Source organism: Quercus suber, unplaced genomic scaffold, assembly GCF_002906115.3.
Source record: "Quercus suber isolate HL8 unplaced genomic scaffold, Cork oak 2.0 scaffold_32, whole genome shotgun sequence".
Classification (NCBI taxonomy): domain Eukaryota; kingdom Viridiplantae; phylum Streptophyta; class Magnoliopsida; order Fagales; family Fagaceae; genus Quercus; species Quercus suber.
In genome coordinates this window covers 510,126-533,019 of record NW_027069497.1, presented here as the reverse complement: position 1 = coordinate 533,019, position 22,894 = coordinate 510,126, and the positions used below count along the sequence as shown (strand labels likewise).

The 22,894-nt window shown below is 36.0% G+C and overlaps 3 protein-coding genes across 3 annotated transcripts; 2 read left to right on the top strand and 1 right to left on the bottom strand.

The window, feature by feature from the left end:
* The first annotated feature begins 2,431 nt into the window (after window positions 1-2,431).
* On the top strand, window positions 2,432-6,138 carry LOC111985433 (uncharacterized). Its single transcript, XM_024017082.2, has 7 exons — window positions 2,432-2,626; window positions 3,489-3,546; window positions 3,629-3,925; window positions 4,020-4,068; window positions 4,162-4,256; window positions 5,224-5,348; window positions 5,875-6,138. The coding sequence occupies exons 1-7, from the start codon at window positions 2,508-2,510 to the stop codon at window positions 5,930-5,932; spliced, it is 801 nt and encodes a 266-aa protein (XP_023872850.1). The 5' UTR covers window positions 2,432-2,507; the 3' UTR covers window positions 5,933-6,138.
* A 910-nt stretch (window positions 6,139-7,048) lies between these two features.
* Window positions 7,049-14,779, top strand: LOC111985419 (general transcription and DNA repair factor IIH helicase subunit XPD). Its single transcript, XM_024017064.2, has 13 exons — window positions 7,049-7,498; window positions 8,025-8,302; window positions 9,103-9,383; window positions 9,717-9,799; window positions 10,069-10,472; window positions 10,965-11,158; window positions 11,318-11,498; window positions 11,623-11,747; window positions 12,454-12,543; window positions 12,629-12,707; window positions 12,824-12,900; window positions 13,593-13,701; window positions 14,308-14,779. Exons 1-13 carry the CDS (start codon window positions 7,243-7,245, stop codon window positions 14,425-14,427), a joined length of 2,277 nt encoding a protein of 758 aa, XP_023872832.1. The 5' UTR covers window positions 7,049-7,242; the 3' UTR covers window positions 14,428-14,779.
* Window positions 14,780-15,611: 832 nt separating this feature from the next.
* LOC111985424 (transcription factor BHLH42) lies at window positions 15,612-22,376 on the bottom strand. The gene is made up of 8 exons (XM_024017072.2): window positions 21,877-22,376; window positions 21,482-21,736; window positions 19,837-19,933; window positions 19,458-19,472; window positions 19,318-19,374; window positions 18,601-19,195; window positions 16,126-17,069; window positions 15,612-15,866 (listed from the first exon to the last, which is right to left on the bottom strand). The coding sequence occupies exons 1-8, from the start codon at window positions 21,978-21,980 to the stop codon at window positions 15,780-15,782; spliced, it is 2,154 nt and encodes a 717-aa protein (XP_023872840.2). The 5' UTR covers window positions 21,981-22,376; the 3' UTR covers window positions 15,612-15,779.
* Window positions 22,377-22,894: the final 518 nt, after the last annotated feature.

The window sequence follows — 22,894 nt, the reverse complement described above, 5'->3', positions numbered from 1 at the left end:
AACAGCCAACCCGAGTACATTGGGAATGTACTATGGGGGCAGAAATCAAAAACGAAGATTACAACGATTAAGTAAAACAGGAAGGGAAGAACAAGAAAAATGACAAAAGACCACACTCCAATCGAGGAGAGTGTGTAAAAAGAAAGACTTAATCTCTAACATAGAGCGTTCACATCCCTCAAAACTTCTAGCATTCCTTTCGCGCCAAATACACCATAACAAGCAATGGGGCACAATTCTCCACAACTCAAAATTTCTATGTCGACCAAACTTACCCTTCCAAGACTCAAACAACTCAATAACCTTCTGAGGCATAACCCAATGAATTCCAAACAAACAAAACACCAACGACCACAACTCACAAGCAATGGGGCAATGAAGAAGAAGATGATCCACTGACTCCCCACACTTCTTACACATATAGCACCAATCAAGAACTAACACACGTTGTTTGCGAAGGTTATCTGTTGTTAAAATCTTACCTAAGGAAGCAGACCATGAAAAGAAAGCTACCCTTGGAGGAACCTTCGATTTCCAAATCATCTTCCAAGGGAAGGATAAGATGGTAGGAGGGTAGAAAGAAAGATAGAATCCTCTAACCTCAAAACCTCTACCCCTTGCTGGCTTCCAACACACCCGATCCGGACCCAATCCCCGAACCGTCGAAGAGTAGACCATATCCATAAATAGATCAAAGGATTCTTGTTCCCAATCTTGTGGAGGACGACGAAATTTAGCATCCCAATGAATCCTCCCACCAGACCAACACAAAACCTCCGCTACTGAAGAATCTTTTGTTCTACTAATACAATAAAGTTCCGGAAAAGCCTCTTGTAGAGTACGATCTCCACACCACGCATGCTTCCAAAACTTCACTCTACTACCATCCCCCACATCATATAGAAGTAGTTTAGAAAACTTCACCCAACCACTCCTAATATGTCTCCACAAACTAACACCATAAGCACTGGTCACCTTTTTCGTGCACCAACCACCCCAATCATTCCCATATTTTACCTCAATAACCCTCCTCCATAGAGCATCGGTCTCCATGCCATACCTCCATAACCATTTTCCTAACAAGGCAGAATTAAAACTCCTCAATCGTCTAATACCCAACCCTCCAACCTGCAGCGGCTTACAAACCTGAGCCCAATTGACTAAGTGTACTTTGGGATCACCATTAATACCACTCCACAAAAAGTCACGTTGTAACTTCTCCATACGATTTGCCACCTTCCCAGGTAACGACAGAAGCGAAAGGAAGTATGTAGGTAAAGAGGAAAGGGTACTTTTAATAAGAGTTACCTTACCCCCTTAGATAGATACAACCTCTTCCACCCTGCTAATCTCCTTTCCATCTTCTCCAAAATAGGATTCCAAACTGACAACTCCTTAAATTTAGCTCCTAACGGAAGCCCCAAATATCTCAATGGAAGAGAGGCTTGCCTACAACCCAACATCCCCACTAGAACATCCATATTATGCACCCTCCCTATAGGAACCAACTCAGATTTCTCCAAATTAATCCTTAAGCCTGAGACCTCCTCAAATCTAGCCAGAATTGCTCTCAAACGAGCTATTTGCGTAGGAACAGCATCACAAAAGATAAGAGTATCGTCAGCAAATAAAAGATGAGACACCATCACCGAATTACCAGCCGTATTACCTACAGAAAAGCCTGAGAACTGATTAGTAGTAGCAGCCACATCCAACATACGACTCAAACCCTCCATAACAATATCAAATAGCAACGGAGACAAAGGATCCCCTTGCCGAATCCCCCTAGAACTACCAAAAAAATCAGAAGGGCTACCATTGATCAGAATGGAGAATTTAACAGTAGAAATGCAGCACAATATCCACTTTCTCCATTTCTCTGAAAACCCACAGCGCTGAAGCATATACATTAAAAAACCCCAACTCACATGGTCATATGCCTTCTCCACATCTAACTTACACAACACTCCTGGAACACCTGACTTCAGCCTACTATCAATACATTCTGAAGCAATTAAAAAAGAATCCAATATCTGTCGACCTTTCACAAATGCATTCTGAGAATCTGAAATAAGCCCATGTGCCACCCTCCTAAGACGATTGGCCAACACCTTCGAAATAATCTTATAAATGCCACCACCTAAGCTAATAGGCCGAAAATCCTTGATCTCCACAGCATCCACCATTTTGGGAATAAGAGCAAGAAAGAGGCATTAAGACTCTTCTCAAACACAGTCTGAGTATGAAAATTTTGGAACACTGCCATAATTTCAGTGCCTTAATAAAAAAAAAAAAAAAAAAAAAAAAAACAAACAAACAAACAATTGCAACTTGTTAAAAAAAATCCGGGCTCAATTAGTTGGGCCGAATGGGCCTTTCTGGTTTGTTTTTCCAGATAAGCTCATGTAATTTGCAAATCAGGACCACTCCCGCTAAAACATCATTTTTCAAATTTTATCACAGAACCTAAAACGTAGGTTCAGATCTCTCTCTCTCTCTCAGTGGCGATGATGGAGGAGCAGACGGAGATCGAGACGGCGGCAGAGTCAATAGATGGCTCCGTTATCTTCCACGTCATCAACGACGCCGTTGGCTTCGTCCTTTACATGCACCAACAAATCCCCTCGTAAGTCCTCCCTCTCTATTTCCCACTTTTCTTTTTCTGTTTGTTTGCTCGCAAAGTGCAGGAAAATCAGACGGAAAATTAATTAATTAATTATTTTTTGTTCAATATGAGTTTGTGGTCTTACGTGGCATATCATATCATATCAGTGTTTCCAATAAATTTCACAATTATTATTTTTTTTTTTTTAAACTTTTTTTGGAATCTGAATCCCTACCTAATTAACAAAAGAAATATTCAATGTGAATCTCTACCAAAAACAATTTTGAGGCTTTGTTAACATTTTTTCTAAAAGTTTTTTACTTGATAAGAAAAATTGAAATAGTTAATTTAATTATTTAACCAACATGTGAATTTTTTTAACTTTAAATGAAATGTATAGTTAGTTCAAATTGAGGTTCGTTGGAACTTTGAACCGATAGGAAATAGTGAATTTAATAATCATTTATTCAAGGATTGGAAACATGGACTCATGCGGATCAATCAAACACTCTTTTGGGTTTAGTAGTCTTGTCTTGTGTATTAGACCTGTTGGGATGCGCACACGTGTCAAACACTTGTCACCTGTCCACATCCGATCCAACAGGCTAAATTTTAATTTCACCACTCTTGACAAACTATCACTACTGTTAGTTTGGTAAAACTTTTTTTCATGGTTTTACTTTGCTTGAAAAATAGGTTGGGCAAAAGTACAGTTGTATCTTGAAAAACTTCAAAGATGGAGACTTTGAAAAGCTATATGTTCTTATACAAATAGTTGAGCTGATATTCGATCTTTTAATTATTGTTGTGACAGTTAGGATGGTAGTTATGATATCTGATATTAGATAGGAAATGGTATCTAATATCGGTCACTTGTAAACAGCATATTGCAGGATATCAGTCTTGAATTTGATACACTGCATACTGAGTTTACAGAATTGGTAATGTTAGTTGAGCACAGGCTAGTTTGCATTATATCGTTTTGGATTGAATTCTGTGCTCTAAAGAGTTGTAAGCTTTTAGGAGACGGATCTTACACAATCTGATATAAAGGCGCGGAGAAAGCTAATTGGCAGAATGAGGGAGGTCAAGCATGGAATAAAAAGACTGGAGAAACTGATGAACACAGTTTCGAATCTTCAAACTGCGCTTAAATTGATGATGAGTGAGATTCCTAACGTACAGGGTGTCATTTTGGTTCTTGGGGCTACTCCTATTCGACCTCAGCATGTTTATGAGTTGTGCTTTTCACATGGAAAGGTTGGTAGTGGGGAGATTGATTTCACCAAAAGCAAAGTGGCAGAAGGACTTTCAAGAAAGGTATTTTAGTGCTAATTCCACTTCCAAGTTCCATATTAAATTGAAATTTTTATCAATTTATAATAGGAAATTGTATTTAATGTTTCTTTGACAGGCTATTCGGACACTGATCTCAAAGGGTGCTGGATCTGGTTCCTATCCAGGTAGTTAATTGAGTGAGTTTTGTCTTGCTAATCCTCATTTCTTTTTTACTTAGCAAAAATAAAAGATCTAGATTTTTTCTTGTCTTTTATTAGGCCCCAATAAATTGTTTCTATTGGTTAAGGCTCCCTGTTCTTTCAACCTGCCTCTGCATTTTCTTCCCAAACGTGATTTTAAATACAGCAAAAAGGTAACAATTCTCCTTTATTTATTTATTTTGGGATAAGTAAAAAATGCAACAGCAAAGCTATATAAATAGCATGCCTTTTTATCATTTTTTTTTTTCTTTTGTATGGTGAGTCTGCTTGCTTTTATGTGCATAAGACAGTTGTATACCTGACATGATAGTGGATAGTCTTGATAAACTATTGTTCTCACTTTTCATTAATTGTAAATTTACTAGAGATATTGCCATGTGCTATTGCTATGGGTGCTTCTAGCCAAATCCACTTATAGATTGCAGTAGTGTCCTATTTGAAGTAGGAAATAGGACACAGTTATTGTCTCATATAAAATACTGTTTCTTTTACCCTCCTGGAGTTATGATTGTGCTGTGGAATGGACTGAATAAGTCTACAGAGTGGGTTAGACAGCAGATCATCTTTCCACTTAATATTATGGATGCTTATCACTCTTTTAATAATAGTTGGGTGAATTCATTCTGTGTTACCTTTGCTTACTGAAAGCATCAGACTGTTTTGCTTTTCATGATTATTGCATAAGAGGATCATGTAGAATTTTTTATAACTTTTTATAAGTTTATGAGAATGATAAAAATCTTTTATATGGACTCATCTCACGTGCATGTCCATCTGAGCTTGAAAGCATCAAAGCATTGGTTTCATAGGCTACTGATACGTATCTTTTCTAAAAGGAAAAAAAGGAAAAAGAAAAAAAAAAGTCGCATTCAATCTTCCTTGCATTATCAATTATTTGGTCACATTCATACTGACAATCTCTGATTCTGGTCTTAGTGCATATCAGAGAACATGAGATGAGTTTGCCAAACTGAACCTATGGCTGCTAGCATTTTTCAAGTATTTTGTGGCTTCCTTACATAAGACCTTCAGGCATTATATGCATGTTTATGATTTTAGTATTACTTGATATTTGATAACTAATAAGGTAGCATTTTTACAAAAGAATTTTCATTACAGATTGTGCCTTTCAGACTACGGTTCAAGTGCAGAACCCAAGATCAGCAAATGGATGCTTTGGGTCATGCTTCTCAAACTGGGAGCTCCACCAGTTTGTCAGATTCTACTTCAGATGATTTAATCTGGTATGATAGGGTTAGATTTTGAAGCAATTAGATTTTATATAAATCCTTCTTCTATACTTTGAAGTTGCTACTGAGGGCTGCTCTGAGACTACAATGCTTTATTATCTTTCATTTAACTTTAGTACTGTAAACTTAACTTGTTGAGATCAGTCTAACAAGTAATGCCATTTTGACAAATCCTATTTATCCTTCTATCACTTGACAATATTTTGTACATTAGCCAATCAATTTAATATGTACCTTATGTTATCTGTTCTTTTACACTGTTACTAATTTCTATAAGTTTATCATAATGATGTAAACGTAAGGTTGCTGTTAGGAGAATCTCATAAAATCTTTACTATTTTTTTTTCCACCTGTGTTCTAGGATTTATTTAGTGACTTCCAATGGAAACAGCTTTACAGTTGATCAATCGCCAATGCACCAAACTTGCCTGGTTTTGGGTGCTTGTATCGATTTCTGTTTGTTAGCATGATAAAACCACGAAGTCCATAATTTCTGAAGTTATCTATCTGATGTTGACAGGTTTCAATGTCGGCATGTGATCAAGGGCCTGGTATCCAACACATCAACAGAAGAATGAAGAAATTGGCCATATGTCCATTGTATATAGGAGTTTTCCCTCATTTATTTGATTGTCATTAAGACATTAACAGGCATTTTGTTACAATTTAAAACCAAAACTGCAAGTACACTTCAGTTATCTGTGTGTAGAAGCAACTGGCCATAGTTATGTCACTTTTTACTAGCAGAATGGGAGGGAGAGATGGGAGAGGTTTTCACAATGCATACATTGTTTCCTAGTCAATAGTCTAAACCAAAGGCCTAAAAAGTGACGAGTTAGGGTTCTATTACTCGCACAATGTCGGGATACTCTACATAATGGGTATTGGGCGACAGCTACCCTTTGAGAGGGTAACCACACTGGTGCCGCACTGCAATATGAATAATTGGGAAACGTGAATAATTAGGGTTCTATTTTTTTTTTTTTTTAAGGTGATGTTAATTGGGGTTCTTAGAGCAATTATTAATAAATCATATTAGAAAAGTTTTAGCACTACTATTATGAGAAATATAAAATCCTGTTAGAAAAATTAATTACTTTATTGTTTTTCCATTAAATTTTTCTAACAAAAGTTTATAAACCAAGGCCTTTATGACATTTGTTTAACATTTTTCTTTTAAAAAAAAGCAAAGGTAAAAAAGTTGTTTATAAAGATGGAGAAATCAATGAGGATGTGAATTATGTAACAAGAAAAGGACGGATAAAGTAGAGAAACGCACCAAAAATATTGAGTGATTCTAAATACTTATTAAGTAAATGGAAAAAGTCTTACATAAGTAAATGGAAAAAATTCTATAAGATGATGCTTATTGAATTCAATTCTCTAGGCTCTTATCATAATAAATAGTTGTAAATCTTATAAGACTACTGTAAGATTCAAATGGGGAGCTTTCTTTTAAGTTTATTTGACTTATTTGGTTATTTGGTTATGTATAACTTTCTATTTTTTGAAACTCAAATTTTTTAGAGGAACGATTGTACTTATATTTTTCAACTTATTTTGTAAGCAAAATAAGCAAAGAAAATATTTTAATTTTTAAAAAATATTACACATATTTTTTATCCTACAAGTATTTTTAGGCATATTTTTAAATAACAAATCACATGTTTTTAAGTTTTGAAGTGCAGGTAACAAACACCACGAGTTAACCCAAAACTCAAACTCGCATAGTACGAGACTCGAATAGAAATAGCTCAGACAGTGTACGAGAACTAGAAGAATAACTAGAAACAACAATAGCAACGACAACAACAACAACGGGTCTGCTGAATTCCAAACCCTAAAACCCCTTCTCTCTCTAAACCCTCCCAAAAACCCAGAAAACACAATGAAGTTTCAAATAGAAGACGTAACGGTGTACTTTCCGTACGATCACATATACCCAGAACAATATGCGTACATGGTTGAACTGAAGCGAGCTCTAGATGCCAGAGGGCACTGCCTCCTCGAGATGCCCACTGGCACAGGCAAAACCATCGCTCTTCTTTCTCTCATCACCAGCTACACTCTCTCTAAACCCAACAACCCTGTCAAGCTCATCTACTGTACCCGCACTGTCCATGAGATGGAGAAGACCCTTGCAGGTACACAATTTGAATTGGCTTTGGTTCTGTTTTTATTTTTTATTTTTTATTTTGGAGTAATGGGTCTTGGGTGATTTCAAGTGTTATATGTTTTTTTGATTGATTTCTCAGTTGTTTTTGGTATATGGAGTGAATTGGGTTTTTATTTTTGGTGCGGGCTGTATGTGTTTTGGTTAATTTGTGAGTTGGTTTTGGTAAATGGGGTTTAAATTGTGTATCTTGTGGGTGGAATGAATTGATGTTTGGTTTGCTTTTGTGATTTTGAAGTAATAGGTTTTGGGTGATTTAAATTTTGGATTTTATTTTTGGTATTGTATGTGCATTGGTTGATTTTTGAGTTGTTTTTAGCTGATCAGGAAAGAACAAAGTTTGTTGGGCAAATGGGGTTTATACCTTACAGGTGGGAATGAATTGGGATTGGTTTGGTTTTGTGATTTTAAGTTATAGGTTTTGGTTGATTTGATATAATATGCATTTTTAGTGTTGCATGTGTTTTGGTTGATTTGTGAGTTGTTTTGAGATGCAGAGCTCAAGCTCCTCCATGCTTACCAGACTACTCACATCGGGGACCGTGCTAGAATCCTTGCTGTTGGGCTCTCTTCCCGCAAGAACCTATGTGTTAATTCGCGTGTTTTGGCTGCGGAGAATCGGGACTCAGTTGATGCTAGTTGCCGGAGACTGACGGCCAGTTGGGTCAGGGCGGCAGCAGCGGCAAACCCCAATTTGCCCACATGTGAGTTTTTTGAAGAGTATGAGAAGGCAGGGTCTAATGCAGTGTTGCCTCCCGGGGTTTATACCTTGCAGGTTGAAATGAACTGGGATTTTTGTGTTTTAATTGATATCTGTGTTATTTTGGCAAATGGGTTTATACCTTGCGGGTAGAAATGAATTGTGATTGATTTGTTTTGGTGATTTCAAGCAATGGGTGATCTTTAATTTGAATTGGGATTTTTGTGATGTATATGTTTAGGTTGATTTGTAAGTTGTTTTGGGTGATTTCAAAAGAACATGTATTTCCAAATGGGTTTGTACCTTGTGGGTAGGAATGAATTATAATCAGGTTGTTTTTTGTGCATTGAGGCAATGGGTTTTGGTTGATTTGAATTAGAAAGTTTTGAGTTATATGTGTTTTTGGTTGATTTGTGAGGTGTTTTGGGTGATTAGGAAAGGGCAAGTATTTTGGATTTATGTTAATTGTTAATCATTATATTCAAGTAGCTGGATCTTATCTTGCAGCTTTGCTTATGAAATATTCGTTTAATTCCTGGATTCTGTTTGGTTATGAAGAAACAACATGTTTAGCTATCTGTGTAATTCCTAGATTCTGATTAGATATGAAGAAGCAACAAGTTTTGCTATCCTTGGAATCCATGTTGGCAGTATATTAACAATGTTGTTGCATGAAGTCTGATTATTGCCCCTTATTTTTTTTTTTTTAATAATTAAAGGATTATTATGAATAATATTGAGCTGTCTACCATAATATGAAATATTAATATGGCTAAGATTATTTCTTACATTCCAGTGATGCGTTGCAATCTGATAACATTTTACCAAATATTTCTGAGTTCCAAAATCATTTCTATGTTGAAAAATTCTTGCAGGATCTGAGGGCATACGGGAAGGAGAAAGGGTGGTGTCCATACTTCTTGGCACGACATATGGTGCAATTTGCAAATGTGGTGGTTTATAGTTATCAATATTTGCTTGATCCCAAGGTGGCTGGGTATATATCCAAGGAAATGCAGAAGGAATCTGTTGTGGTGTTTGATGAGGCACATAATATTGATAATGTGTGTATTGAAGCTCTTAGTGTTAGTGTGAGAAGGCAGACACTTGAAGGGGCCAGAAGGAATCTCAATAAAATGCGTCAGGAGATTGAGAAGTATGTGTTTTTCTTAAATTTTTTTTATTTCTTCCCGTTTTGCTGTTACATGATGTATTAGGTTCATAATTGATTGGCTTCATGGACTTTAAATATTCTCTTGTAATTTTATGGAAATATGGAGCCATTATTGTATAGTTTGGTTAGACCAGTACCTGGAAAAGTCTTTCTATTTAATTTGTAGGCCTTCTGTGTTTGCCTGTCAATATTCTGATGTGATTCTTAAGAAGTAATGGCTGGATTTCTCCAGCTTAGATTCATATTTAATTTCTCTTTGAACCATAAACTAAAATTTGATGCAGCTTTTATGAAATTGTTTGACATGGTAGGAAGGTTTAAGGCCACAGATGCTGGTAGACTGCGTGCAGAGTACAATCGGCTTGTTGAGGGTTTGGCACAAAGAGGAAACTTACCTTGTATGTGGATTGCACTGACGTTAATATTCATTCTCAAGACCCAAGAGTTTTTATTTTATTTTATTTTTATTTTTATTTTTTTATTTTTTTATTTTTTTATTTTTTTATTTTTTTATTTTTTTATTTTTTGACAATGTCCTTAGTTTATTTTATTTTATTTTTATTTTTATTTTTTTATTTTTTTATTTTTTTATTTTTTTATTTTTTTATTTTTTTATTTTTTGACAATGTCCTTAGTTATCTTGAGCTGGACTTCTTTCTCCATGCAGTCACAGACAACTGGCTCTCCAATCCTGCCTTACCTGATGATATTCTGAAGGAGGCCGTGCCTGGAAATATCCGCCGAGCAGAACATTTTCTGCATGTCTTACGTAGATTGGTCCAATATCTGGAGGGGCGGCTGGAAACTGATAACGTTGAGAAGGAGGGGCCTGTTGGCTTTGTTGCATCTATTAATACTCATGCTGGAATTGACCAAAAAACACTGAAGTTTTGTTATGATCGCCTACATTCACTGATGTTAACACTAGAAATCACTGACACTGATGAATTCTTACACATCCAAACAATATGTGACTTCGCAACACTTGTAGGGACATACACTCGTGGTTTTTCAATTATAATTGAACCTTTTGATGAGAGAATGCCCCATATTCCTGACCCTGTGCTGCAGGTTGGTTTCTCTTCATCTTCACCTTGCTTTGTTTTTGTCCTTTTTTCTCTTATTTCTTTTCTGTATTATTTTACCTTTAGGGAACACTCTATATGTTAGCAAACTTTCAGTATTCTGCAAATGGAATGGATGTTTGACTCCAATGTTAATATGTACCTTATGAAGTCCTATTCAACAATCTGTTGTATGTAATTTTGAACTTACAACATCTATGTTTAAGGCCACTTTTCCTTTTTCTTTTATTTTCCCAGCATCTTAAGTAATGAATCTAATGGGTTGATGTTTCTGATCCTTCAATTTTATATATTTAAACCTATAGATGCTCTCCCATCAGCCATCTACCTGCTTATGCAGACGTGTCTGTTTGCTGTTACTAGGTCTAATTTTATATTTTTGACAGTGGATGCAATTAAGATTTCCATCCTGTTTGGCATATCAGCTTTTTGAATTTATTATTGATTGGTTTTTCCCTCTATATGTTTGGTGTTTCAGCTTAGTTGCCACGATGCTTCTCTTGCCATAAAGCCCGTATTTGATCGATTCCAGTCAGTTGTCATTACATCTGGAACTCTGAGTCCAATTGATCTCTACCCCCGTCTACTTAATTTCCATCCAGTTGTTAGTCGAAGTTTTACGATGTCCTTAACAAGAGATTGCATATGCCCAATGGTTCTCACTCGTGGAAGGTATAAGGTTCAGCTAAAATCCATTAGCATTTTACAGGCAAATAATGATTTTTAGTCTTTTCAGTTTGGTTCTCACCTTTTAATTCGTAATACAACTAGACCCCATTATTAATACTTTAGTTTGTCGCTTAGTATCTGGTAAATTGGTTCTTGTTTCAGTGATCAGCTTCCTGTCAGTACCAAATTTGACATGAGAAGTGATCTTGGTGTTGTACGAAATTATGGGAGGCTTTTACTGGAGATGGCATCTGTTGTTCCAGATGGGATTGTATGTTTCTTTGTTAGTTACTCATATATGGATGGCATAGTGAACAGTTGGAATGAAAATGGAATTTTAAAGGTAGCAGTTCTATCTATATTCTTTTAGTTTCAAGTATTTTCCTTGAATTTCACCTCACTGTCCTTCATTAGTTTGTTAGGTATCTCCTTATGCTGAAAGGTGCTTGATGCTCTCATTTTCACAGGAAATAATGCAGCATAAGCTTGTCTTCATCGAGACTCAGGATGTTGTAGAAACTACTTTGGCTCTTGACAACTATCGCAAGGCCTGTGATTGTGGGAGGGGTGCCATCTTTTTCTCTGTTGCCAGGTACTGTATTAGTCCTACTAAAATGCTTTTTTTCCCCTTTAAATTCTTTCAGGGGTAAAAAGCTGCTTTTACATGTTGAAATCTATAATACTTGAATTCTTGACTGTTTTCAACCTATGTAGCCTTGTTGTACTTCTCCACCTTGCAAAGGAGAAGATTTTAGTTTAACTCATTCTCAATGCTTGGAAGTGTTTGAGTTATAGCCTATTGGTTTCTCTAATATTTTACTGGGAAAAAAAAAAAACTTTTGAATACCATTTGCAATCAAATGAAAAAGGATGTCATACCCAGTGCATAAAGCTCCCACTTTTGTGGGGTTTGGGAGAGGTTACAGTAGGCAACCTGTCGCTGTTGGTGGAAGGTACTTGCCATCACAATGGTGTAAATTTTGTAGTATAATCTTTATGTTAATACCATAAGTGACTAAAAGAACACCGTGCTATGTCTCATTTGGTCTGAGGCAACCTTCTCTTAATCTGGTGCCTTTAGCACTGCTGATGTTAGCATATAAAATATTTCCAAAAGATTTTTGTGATTTTTAAGCCTTAAGTTTTACATTTTTTTTTTTTTTTTAATCTCTAGTCTCTACTGTATCTTTTTTTGAGCATTGTGTCCTTTTCTGGTTCTTAAAAGGAAGCTTGTGAAGGGGAAATCTTTTATCGATCTAGGTTCATTTAAAATTGAAAATATATCTGTACTTTTGCAGGGGAAAAGTTGCTGAGGGTATAGACTTCGATCGACATTATGGTAGACTGGTCATTATGTTTGGTGTTCCTTTTCAGTACACATTGAGCAAGTGAGTTTTTAATCCACAGTTCTATGTTATTGTTACTTATGAAATTGATTGTATATGATGTGACAGATGAAAGTATGGTTTGCAGGATTTTGCTTGCCCGGTTGGAATATCTACGGGATACCTTTCAGATTAAGGAAGGAGATTTTCTGACTTTTGATGCCTTGGTATTGTTCCATTGCCCTTGTGTCAGAAGAACAACTATTGTTTTGGCTGTCTTGTTTCAAAATTCATTTTTTGTGTAATAGATTAATATTTTTACCATTGGATTTTACTGGAGCAGAGACAGGCTGCTCAATGTGTGGGCCGAGTGATCCGGTCAAAGGCTGATTATGGGATGATGATCTTTGCTGACAAAAGGTCTGTATATTTTTTTTGATAGGTGACAAAAGGTCTGTATATATATATACACTAAAATACCACCTGTTTATCAAGTAATTTTTCTAAATTTTTATATACATTGATCAAACATTTGTGCTTTTGTTAAACTTCAGCCACTCCATAAGTATTAGTTTTTGTAATTTAAGAACTTCATATGGATATTTCAAGTATCATTATGCTGATTTTATGTAGTGTTGGGACTTGGGACTCTTGAAGTTTGGGCTAAAATCATACTCATATTTGTCGAGAAACTTAGGTGAAGACAAGGGGATTGAACCTTGGACCTTGGCCACCACATGGGGTGGGAGTGCCACTTGGCCCAAAGGCCAATGGTGAATGGTGATAATTGAGTAAAATTTAGTACAGAATGATCATAACTTAGATATTTGCAGTATTTTACCATGTATCCTCTTCTTTCATTGTTAAAGCAAATAAGATAACTGACAATATTTGGTTCCAAAATGAACAGAAGTAGGAAGGAATTAGTTGAGTTTACCTGCAGCTTTTACACTTAAATTGCTATAATTTTATTGGGAAAACATCTTTGATGAGTGCTCTGTTTTATTTATTGTTGCTGTCCCCAGAAGTGCTAACCACTCTCTAATTTAGATTAAATATATTTATCTTGAGATAATTTTCTCTGTTGGATTGTTGACCTAAATTTTGTGCAGGTATAGCCGTCATGACAAGCGCTCTAAATTGCCTGGGTGGATACTGTCACATTTACGTGATGCACACCTGAATTTGAGCACAGACATGGCTCTGCATATAGCACGGGAGGTAGGTCCCTGTTACTACCACATGTTTGTACAATATTCTCCCATTTTTTACAGTTTGAAATCGACAAATCTGTTATGACTATTGAGGATGGGCAAAAGGCCAAATTTGCAACCACATCAGAGTCGTGTGTTATCGGTTTCACCAAATAGCAATCAAAGGACATTCTAGATTTTCCAATTGTTTGAAATTGCTTTCTTTTACTTTTTTCCCTATTGTATGTGTTTTTTGGGGAAAGACCATGGGTATTGGGTGTGGGAGCAGTTAGCCTCAGTCACACCTTACCCTGTGCACATATGCCTTTGCCACAGTTCTTTCTGGTTTTGGTTGTCTTAAACCAGATAAAGATATTTGTGCCAAGAAAAAAAAAAAAAGATGATGACCTCTCTGGTGATCACTTAGTAACTTTTTAATGGAAACAAAATTACCGAAAGAAAATTCTACAACTATGGATCAGAAAAATGTTAAAACGGAGTGTTATTCAAGCAAGATGACGAAATTCAATGTTCATATCCTGTGTACAAGTCAGTTTGATACAATAAAATAAATAGCGAGTTTGTGATATAGAATATGGTTGTAAATCTGATAATGTGTTCTCTCTGGTTTCAGTTCCTTAGGAAGATGGCTCAACCATATGATAAGGCTGGTGGCAGTGGTAGGAAAACCCTTTTGTCCCAAGAAGATGTGGAGAAGATGAGCGATGGCATCTTGAACGAAATGCAGTATTGAAGATTTATCTGCCTGCTAGCAAGTTTTCAGTCTGAGGGTGGTTTGTTGGTGGATCATTCATTCCTTGGGGTCCATGCTTACATATAGTAGTTGGCTAAGTTGTGGAACAATTATGTGAGAAATAGCTTCCTCTAACGGCAGAAAATACCGTTCATATAGCATTGAATTTTCCCTGATCCTTGAATTCAAAAAGGTGTTAGAATGTTCTGCGTGGACTCACAAAAATCAAATTTTGTTTTGTTTTTATTTGTTTTGTTTCTTTCTTGGGGGACAAATTCCTGGTGCAGGTGTATATTTTTAGTTATACTGCCATTCCCTTTTCTCTATTGTGAGTTGTGGTATTTGTGGCTCATTTTCGTACTGTCAAATCATAAAGCATTCATGAATTTTCCTCAGTAATGTATCACTTTCTTTTGTTGCCCCGCAGATGAATAAACTATAATAAGTGAAAACTATTGTGGACAACAAAACAGAGATTATGATTCTGATGAATGTTATTATAAGCAAATTATAAGTAACAAAACAGGGCTTCCGTATAAGCCTATCTGCCCTGAAGCTTTGAATTTGCCTGGTTAAAGCTTAAGTTAGGGCTGGTCTTTAATAGTGAATGAATATATATATATATATATTAAATAATTAAAAATATTCATTCAAAAAGAAAAAAGAAAAAAGAAAAAAAGAGGTACATATTACAATCATATCCTACACTGAAACTCACTTTTATTTTTTTAATTGTTTAACTTTCCTTATTTACTTATATGCAACATATTTAAACCTCATTTTGGAAGTTCACCTATTTTTATTGTTTGATGATACAGTCTGGACTTATGAAACTGTCAAATTCTCTAGCTTTTGTGACGATCATATATCTCTTAATAACAGCTTAGCATTTGAGTCATAGTATAATCCATGATTTTTAACTCTCTCTCTCTCTCTCTCTCTCTCTCTTCCTCATATATTTAGTATATATATTTAATGAAGGGAAAAGAGATGCATATACGTGTCGATTGGTTTGCATGAAGGCTAAAAGTTCATAACTATTGAACAGCTAAAAGGTTATATACAATGCTAATTATCATGCTGCTTAATTACAAATATTACTTTTGGTCATCTCCTCTTGGCTATAAAGATGATTAGCTATATGGTCAATATTATCTTCAAGATATAGTATCAACAGGCGTTACTAGACCAATTTTATATTGCATTTCTTGAACCTTTATGCTAACATACACTTTGTTAGGTTACACTTGGGAAATGACTACTAAATCTCACAAGTACTAAAGATTGTACATTGCTACTTCAATAAGTCAGTAATTTACGGATTCCCCCCCTAACTCATATCCTTCAAATATCTAAGAGTCAGTATGGGGTATGATTTGATTTATTGCCCTCTTCACTTCCACAATGCTTGTTTTCTTCCCATTAACATTCTCTTTCACCTGAAGATACACACAAAAAAGAAGAATTAGTATCATGATGTACATAACAAATGAGTTTAATGAAACAAATTAGTAAAATATTAATCAAAACTTTTAAAAAATGTTAATGAGAGGATATCTTGTACATTCAATATATGTATCATCTTTCTCATAGTATATGGGTCACATGCAGAAGTAACATCAATAAATTATGAGAAAAAAGATTCATATATCAGATGTATGTGATATCTATTGATTAATTATATGTTTAGCATTGTACCTTGGCTCTCAATTCAGCTACAAAGAACCCATTATTCAATGAAGATTGCACTGTTGTGGTCTCAATTCGGAGCTCTCGGAGCTTTTGCATGATATCAAGTAACAACCCTTCTTTGTAAGGACATTGGAGCTCCAACAACCCTTGACTCTCTATAATTGACACTTCTACTGAGGTTCCTGTTGGCGTCGCTGGCGGTGATGAAGGTGGTGGTGGCGGAGGTGGCGGAGGCGGCGGTGGTGGTGGTGACTCAACAACCATCTTGGACTTTGCAACACCACCACTCCCTTCCACAATTCTCAACTTCCTCTTATCTACGCCGGATAGGCCGGCCCGAGTCCGGTCTGAAGTTACCCCACTAGTAGTGGCCCGCAGATCTTTTAGACTACTAGACCTTTGTAAGTCTCCAGTTGATCTTGACCGTTGATCAACCTCCATTTGTCTATTACGTGTCTCAAGATCCTGAATCTTTTTACGCAATTGTTTTACATACTCAATTGTGTCACCTAATATTGAGGCCTTGTCCATTTTGGTCACGAATGGCACTAGTGACCTTAGTATAATGAACCTCTCATTAAGCTTCTCACGGCGGCGCCGCTCAGCTAAGACATGGTTAGCACTGAGCTCATCTTGTGGGGTACCCTTTTTGAAACGAGTGGCAACATCACCATCCCTTAATTTTGGTGAATTTTCATCACGGTACTTAGTGTGAAGAAGTGGTACACTAAATAAAATGTATTTTAGGAGCCATTGTGATGTGCCCTCAAGTGGGACCTGAAGGTGGTGGTCCACACGGATTGTCCACTTGGCAAAAGCTGATTGGTTGGAATAGGGGATGTAGGTGGATGAGTCAGTAGCCCATCGGGGCTGTGTTTGGAGGATGGTGGAGACTGTTTGAGAGTAATGGGTATCCTCTTGTGTCAAGTCGTCTAATGGAGGAGTTCCTCCTGCACATATACACAAACACCAACACATTGACAAATGAGAATGATTATAAAATAATAATGGGGTTCATTGATTTTGTGGATTAACTTCTACGGAGTATTTTCTTATTATAACAATGATTATCCCAATAAACGGAATTAGTAACTTTATTAGAAATATATAATGTTTTTCACAATTGTTTATGATTATTGTGATTATAATAATATATCTATATATTTTTTTGAAAATATAGCTTTGACCTAATTTTATTTATTTTTATTATACACAACAAGCCATAGTAACAATATTAAACTAATTTATGTGAAATATTATTTCTTTATAATATTTATTAAAAAAAATTAAGATTCATCACCAAGTGAGTTGAATCAGATAAAAGGTAAACAATTTATGTAATAATTTTATAAAAAAATATTGGGAGCCTCGGTAAAAGAAGAAAGGTAAACCATTTATGTAATAATTTTTCTAACCCAAGTTAAAAAAATAAATAAAGATCCAAAAGGGTTATAGGGGACAGAATATATATTATTTAATTAAAATATTTATTAAAAAAAAAAAGATTCACTAGCAAGTGAGTTGAATCAGATGATATCTCCTCATATCTTAAGAAGAAGAGTAAAATGTTTATGTAATAATTTTTCAAACCTGAGTTAAAAAAAAAAAAAATAATAATAATAATAATAAAAAGATCCGAAAGGGTTATAGGGGACAAAGTGTCAACCAAGATATTGAATTTTGCATGGGTTAGTTGAAGATTTCACTCCCCAAAAACCAATAACTGTGGAGATTTATTGCACCGTTGCACGCAAGTCGCGACAACTAACCACATAAATGAGGCTTGTCCCTTTTCACCCAAAACAAAAGTATGATCCCAATTACATTTTGCAGCCCAGCACAGCACCACTTCCACCGGGAAAAAAAAGAAAAGAAAAAAAAGGGGGCGCGTGGACTTGTTTTCATGGGCTACCACAGTGGCTAGTGGGATCCATTAGTAGAATCTTGAACTAAATTTTGTCAGTAAAAGCCAAAATATGTATATATATATATATATATACGTATACATACTCTATTTTTTATTTCCCATGTGCATGGACTATCAAGTCACTCTGCTCTGCTGAACATCATCATCATCATACAGTGATTAGGGGATTTAATGCAGTGACCCCACAGGGACCACCATTAATTGTGACCCCATTTTTGGAAACCAAATTTATTAGTATCATGCAATGCATATATATATATATATGATACGTGCTAATCAGTGTTTATCTATGTAGGAGTCCGTGTAAGATCTGGCATCATATATTAAAGTCAATTATACACTACTACTCATGTCAAGTCATGTGCTCCGTGTTGTACTGAATCACTGCCACGTGCAGTGCTGAATAGTGAATACCCCACTATTGTATTTGTTATGTGCAGTATTAATTGAATCACTATTTTATTTACGAAGTCAATTAATACTACTGTGGTATGTGTTGTACTGAACCATTTATTTAGTTGGAAACCCTAACTAACTACCAGTTTTTGATGTACCTGAAGATGGTGGTCGAATTTGAATTCCACTGCTTGTTGGTTCTTGTACCATTGGCCATCTTGGGGCTGACTCGCCTCGGTACGAGTCAGCTCGACGTTGGTGGTGGTGGTGGTGATCGGCAATTGGGTTTCCAGATTGAGTCACAGCGAGCATGTGAAAATCAGAGTCCAAATTGTTTGACGCGTCATCTGGTGAGCCTAGTCGGATGTCCTCTGACATCTCGAGCTGCATAAGCTCGCTGGGTTGATCAGTTGTGGCTATGGCATGAGGGTTTTGGACTGCCATGGCCATGGCGATAGGCCGACCATTACGGCCCGTTTCGGCTTCTGAGTCTGATTCTCCACCTTCATCCTCCTCTTCTTCGTCCTCTTCCTCTTCCTCTTCCTCCTCCTCCTCCTCGGCATTGATAGGTGGGTCTGCTGAGGTGTAAACAGGCGGGACGGGTGGTGAGTGGAAGCGCGTGTGGCCCGATGATGAGGCAGGATTGGAAGTGGAGTGCTCGGAAAGAGCTGGTTTTGGTGGCTGAGGGTTGTGCTGGTGATGCTCAGTGAAGAAACTCTGGATGTGTTGAACAAATGCAAGATCCTCTTGCACCTACAATATATACACGCGCATGTAATTGTAAGTGATATTTTTAGTACAATTTTTTTTTTTTCTTTTTAAGCACAAGTGTAAGTACTAATAGTAATGACAGAAAATTGTTCATATATACGTACCTTATCAGTTGTGCCAAGTTCCACAACACCGTCAAGTAGAGGAATGCATACTACAGTCTGAAACAGAAATTCTTAGTTCATAAAGCAAATTAATCAGGGAGCAACACAAATTAAATTGCATTGGTCTTGGGATTAATTACCTGAACACGAGCACTCTGGTCCAATGGCAAAGTAGTAAGTTCATGTTGAAAAAACAAGGAGAATGTAGTTAGTTATTGAACTGGATATTGGGATAATATATATAAAATATGCTACTCACTACTAAAAACAAAGCATTAGCTACCAAGAAAATTTTAAGTTATCAATTTTTGTTTTTTCTTTGTTTTGTATATAACTTAATTTCCATTAGGAAATTATAGAAGTTGATATAATATTTTTCTGTATTAAATTCCTGATCTATATATCAAGTATGTGTATTTGTCTTGAAAAATTTATATAAACGGTGATTTAGCCAAATGAAACCTCTATTGTATGAAACATTTTACATTTGTGATTTAAGAGGAAGACAGGTAGAGATACCTTGGCAAGAATGGCTCTAGAAAAAGTTTTGCTATCGACATCATTAGCACCGGTGAGCCATACATGCTGCCGCCTTGAATATGCTTTTCCAGGTAACCTACAATAATTAATTCCTCCCCTCGTAAATTACATGAGAGAGTTGCAAATGTTGCATTGAATCAATATATACACACCAACATATCATATAACCTTAATACATTTTCTTTGAAATAGGTATAGTAAGAGTGTCCTAGCTAGGTTTTTTTTTTTGGTCATGTTGTTATAGAAATGCATGATTTACAGCTAAATGTGTTTAAACATGTGGTCCAAATTAATCTTCTAGAAAAATAATACTAGATGAGGATTTTACATGTTAAAAAGAGCCAACATGGTTAAATTCTGATCAGTGCTCCATCCCTTTCCGTTATTAAAAAAGGGTACAACACAGCCCTCTATGAGAGCAGCGAGTACTCAGAGCCATGAAATCTTAGTTTCGAGGTCTTAGCGAGAGAGAGAGAGAGAGAGAAATAGATTTATGAAATCTTAACAGGACGTCCTTTAGTTGCATAAATAAAACGAGGATTTGGGTTTTGCTTGTTTTTTCAAAAGAGATAGGAAATTCATTGAGCCAGTGTGATCAACCTCTATTTATTTATTTGACTTTTTCTCTCTCTCTCTCTCTCTCTCTCTCCCTCTCTCATGCACCTTGACTTTTTGATACAGCACTCTCAGAATATATTCCCAGTAACCACCAAAGTAGTTTTCAATCTTACAATTGTAAAAAAGACAAATCAGTGTAAGCCTAGTAACCCTGAAAACATGAAGTAAAAAGTAAAAACCAAAAATTTGGTGCAAAAGGCTCTCACTTGACGTGTTGTAAGGGCAATTTAAACGATGTCAATACCATGTTTCAAAAACAAGCAAGTAATTCAACAAAAAAACAAAAAGAGCAGGTTTTGTGTTTGAAGAACTTTGGTGCACTGTCTAGTTAGCTACTATTTTGGACAAGCTCAATTACTAGCTCTTTGTTGTGCCTATTTTCTGGCCTTGGACCAGACTTTACAGTAGTAACAGTCGCCTAATGATTTCGTACCCAATTACAGAAGAGAAAGACAGATAGAAAGACGGTCGTCATTATTTTCTTGGCTCACTTCTTATAAGAAAGAAATTGAATAGGATGGTTTCTGAAATAAATGTCCTACTATTGGGGAAAGGAAAATTTTGAAATTCTTTCTGTAACTTTTGAAAGAGAGACCATAGATAAATTGGAAGAGAGAGCATTGCATGCGTTGCTTGCCTATGTGACAAAGTGTATGAAACAAAAGGAAATCATTCACACCCCATGATTTTATTTTATTTTTCTGCTGTTTTTACTTGCAATTTGGTGCACACTCATGAGATTCACTTCAAGAAATTAAGATTGATGTAAACACAAAACAGTTCACAGGTTAAAATAATAAAAAAATAGTAAATGGTTTTCAAGTCAAATGACATTTTCTATTGCTTCCAACTGATGTTTTCAGAATTCAAATCTTTTTTTTCCTACTTAAAATGTACCAAGAAAAGGAAATTAATTAAGACAGAAACCCTTACATTAAATTTTTTTAGCTAAAGAAAGGAAGCTAATCTAGCTAGTAGAAAGTGTGAAGTAATTAATTCAACTTACCCCGCCCCAGGAGGAAAAGAGAAAGAGACACACATCAAATAGAACCACTCCGACTCCGTCAAGTCCTCTGGCGACAAAGCAGCACAAGGCCTTCGTGCCGGCTGGTTAGTCTCTCCGGCGGACAATGAATCATAGAGCTCTCTAAGCTGCTGGCTTCTCTGAAGGGATGCTTCCTCAGCACTAACCTCCATAGGTTGCACTGTTTTCCTAGTCTTAATTGCTCCATTGTAATACCCATCTGCCCAAACTAAGATCCTGGACCATCATAAACATCAAGAAATAAGTAACAAAAAATCTCGTAACCCCAAATTACGCAACCATAATTGATAATGAGAAATGGGTTTTGGTCAAAAAGTTTTCTTGTTGCTCGAAATTAATTAATTAGTTATAATTACCCTTGTTGTGGACAGAGTTGCCAGAAGAGACTATAAGTCCATTGAACCGATTGCACCGCCGCCTGTAACATATTTTGAAGCCGGCTACTTGGCGGTGCAGCCATGCTTGCAGCTGAGTTTCAAGCACCAAACCTACTCTATCTCCTTTTCTATCAAATATCAACTCAAAAAAGAAAAGAAAAGGAAAGAAATACTAAAAAAATGAAAGAAAGAAAATCACTTTTGGATTCCAAAGATAGTAAATAGACAGAAAGGAGAATTAGCCACTTGAACTAAAAAATCAAAACCCCTTTAATCCCCCCCCCAAAAAAAAAAAAAAAAAGGAAGGAAAAGAAAGTGAGAGAAGAAGTTTAGGAAAGAAGAGAAGGTAATATGGCAGACCTGCAGGTGAGGAAGAGAGAGAGAGAGAGAGAGAGAGAGAGAGGAAAAAAGTTAGATGACTTTGAGGAAGATCTGTGAGTTGCCCAAGAAGTGCTACAACTTTGTAAAGGTTGATGATCCAAACAAAAAAAATACACAAACACACACCCAAATGATAGTATTGAAGGGTCGTTAGACTAGGTTGATGGCTAAAAATATTCAATAGAGAGAGAGTGTGGTTAGGGTTTGTGTGTGTTTGACATAGGAGAGAGAGAGAGAGATATGTGGGTTTTGACTGGTCGGTCTACCAGACAGTACTGATACATGTCATTTTGTGTGGGTTTTTGTTAGTTGTGCGCGCGCGTTTGTGTGTTGTGTTGGTAAGTGAGAGTGATATTTGAAAAGCGAAGACTGAGCGTTGGAGTTGAAGAAAACGAGTTTGCATTGGGTAGAGAGGTTACTACTCACCAATACTTCCACACCCACCTGTCAGATTTATAGTAGTTCTAGTTTCTCTCTAATTTCTCAAGACTAATGTTTGTTAGAACATAAATATCATATATATATATATATATATATATAAAATCTGAATTCATATTTGATAAAACTTTTAGTATGTTTCAATCATTTTAGATTGTGAAAATTTTATAAAAATGAT

What these genes read in the sequence shown, in the direction of transcription:
- LOC111985419 (XM_024017064.2), top strand. Translation starts at nt 7,243, where the DNA reads ATGAAGTTTCAAATAGAAGACGTAACGGTGTACTTTCCGTACGATCAC. An exon ending in CCGGGGTTTATACCTTGCAG is followed by an intron (nt 8,303 to 9,102) that starts GTTGAAATGAAC and finishes AAATTCTTGCAG; the next exon opens with GATCTGAGGGCATACGGGAA. An exon ending in TTTCAGTACACATTGAGCAA is followed by an intron (nt 12,544 to 12,628) that starts GTGAGTTTTTAA and finishes TATGGTTTGCAG; the next exon opens with GATTTTGCTTGCCCGGTTGG.
- LOC111985424 (XM_024017072.2), bottom strand. Translation starts at nt 21,980, where the DNA reads ATGGCTGCACCGCCAAGTAGCCGGCTTCAAAATATGTTACAGGCGGCG. An exon ending in TCTTTTCCTCCTGGGGCGGG is followed by an intron (nt 19,934 to 21,481) that starts GTAAGTTGAATT and finishes TAATTATTGTAG; the next exon opens with GTTACCTGGAAAAGCATATT. An exon ending in AATTCGACCACCATCTTCAG is followed by an intron (nt 17,070 to 18,600) that starts GTACATCAAAAA and finishes GTATATGTGCAG; the next exon opens with GAGGAACTCCTCCATTAGAC.
- LOC111985433 (XM_024017082.2), top strand. Translation starts at nt 2,508, where the DNA reads ATGATGGAGGAGCAGACGGAGATCGAGACGGCGGCAGAGTCAATAGAT. An exon ending in TGGATCTGGTTCCTATCCAG is followed by an intron (nt 4,069 to 4,161) that starts GTAGTTAATTGA and finishes GTCTTTTATTAG; the next exon opens with GCCCCAATAAATTGTTTCTA. An exon ending in ATTTTAAATACAGCAAAAAG is followed by an intron (nt 4,257 to 5,223) that starts GTAACAATTCTC and finishes TTTTCATTACAG; the next exon opens with ATTGTGCCTTTCAGACTACG.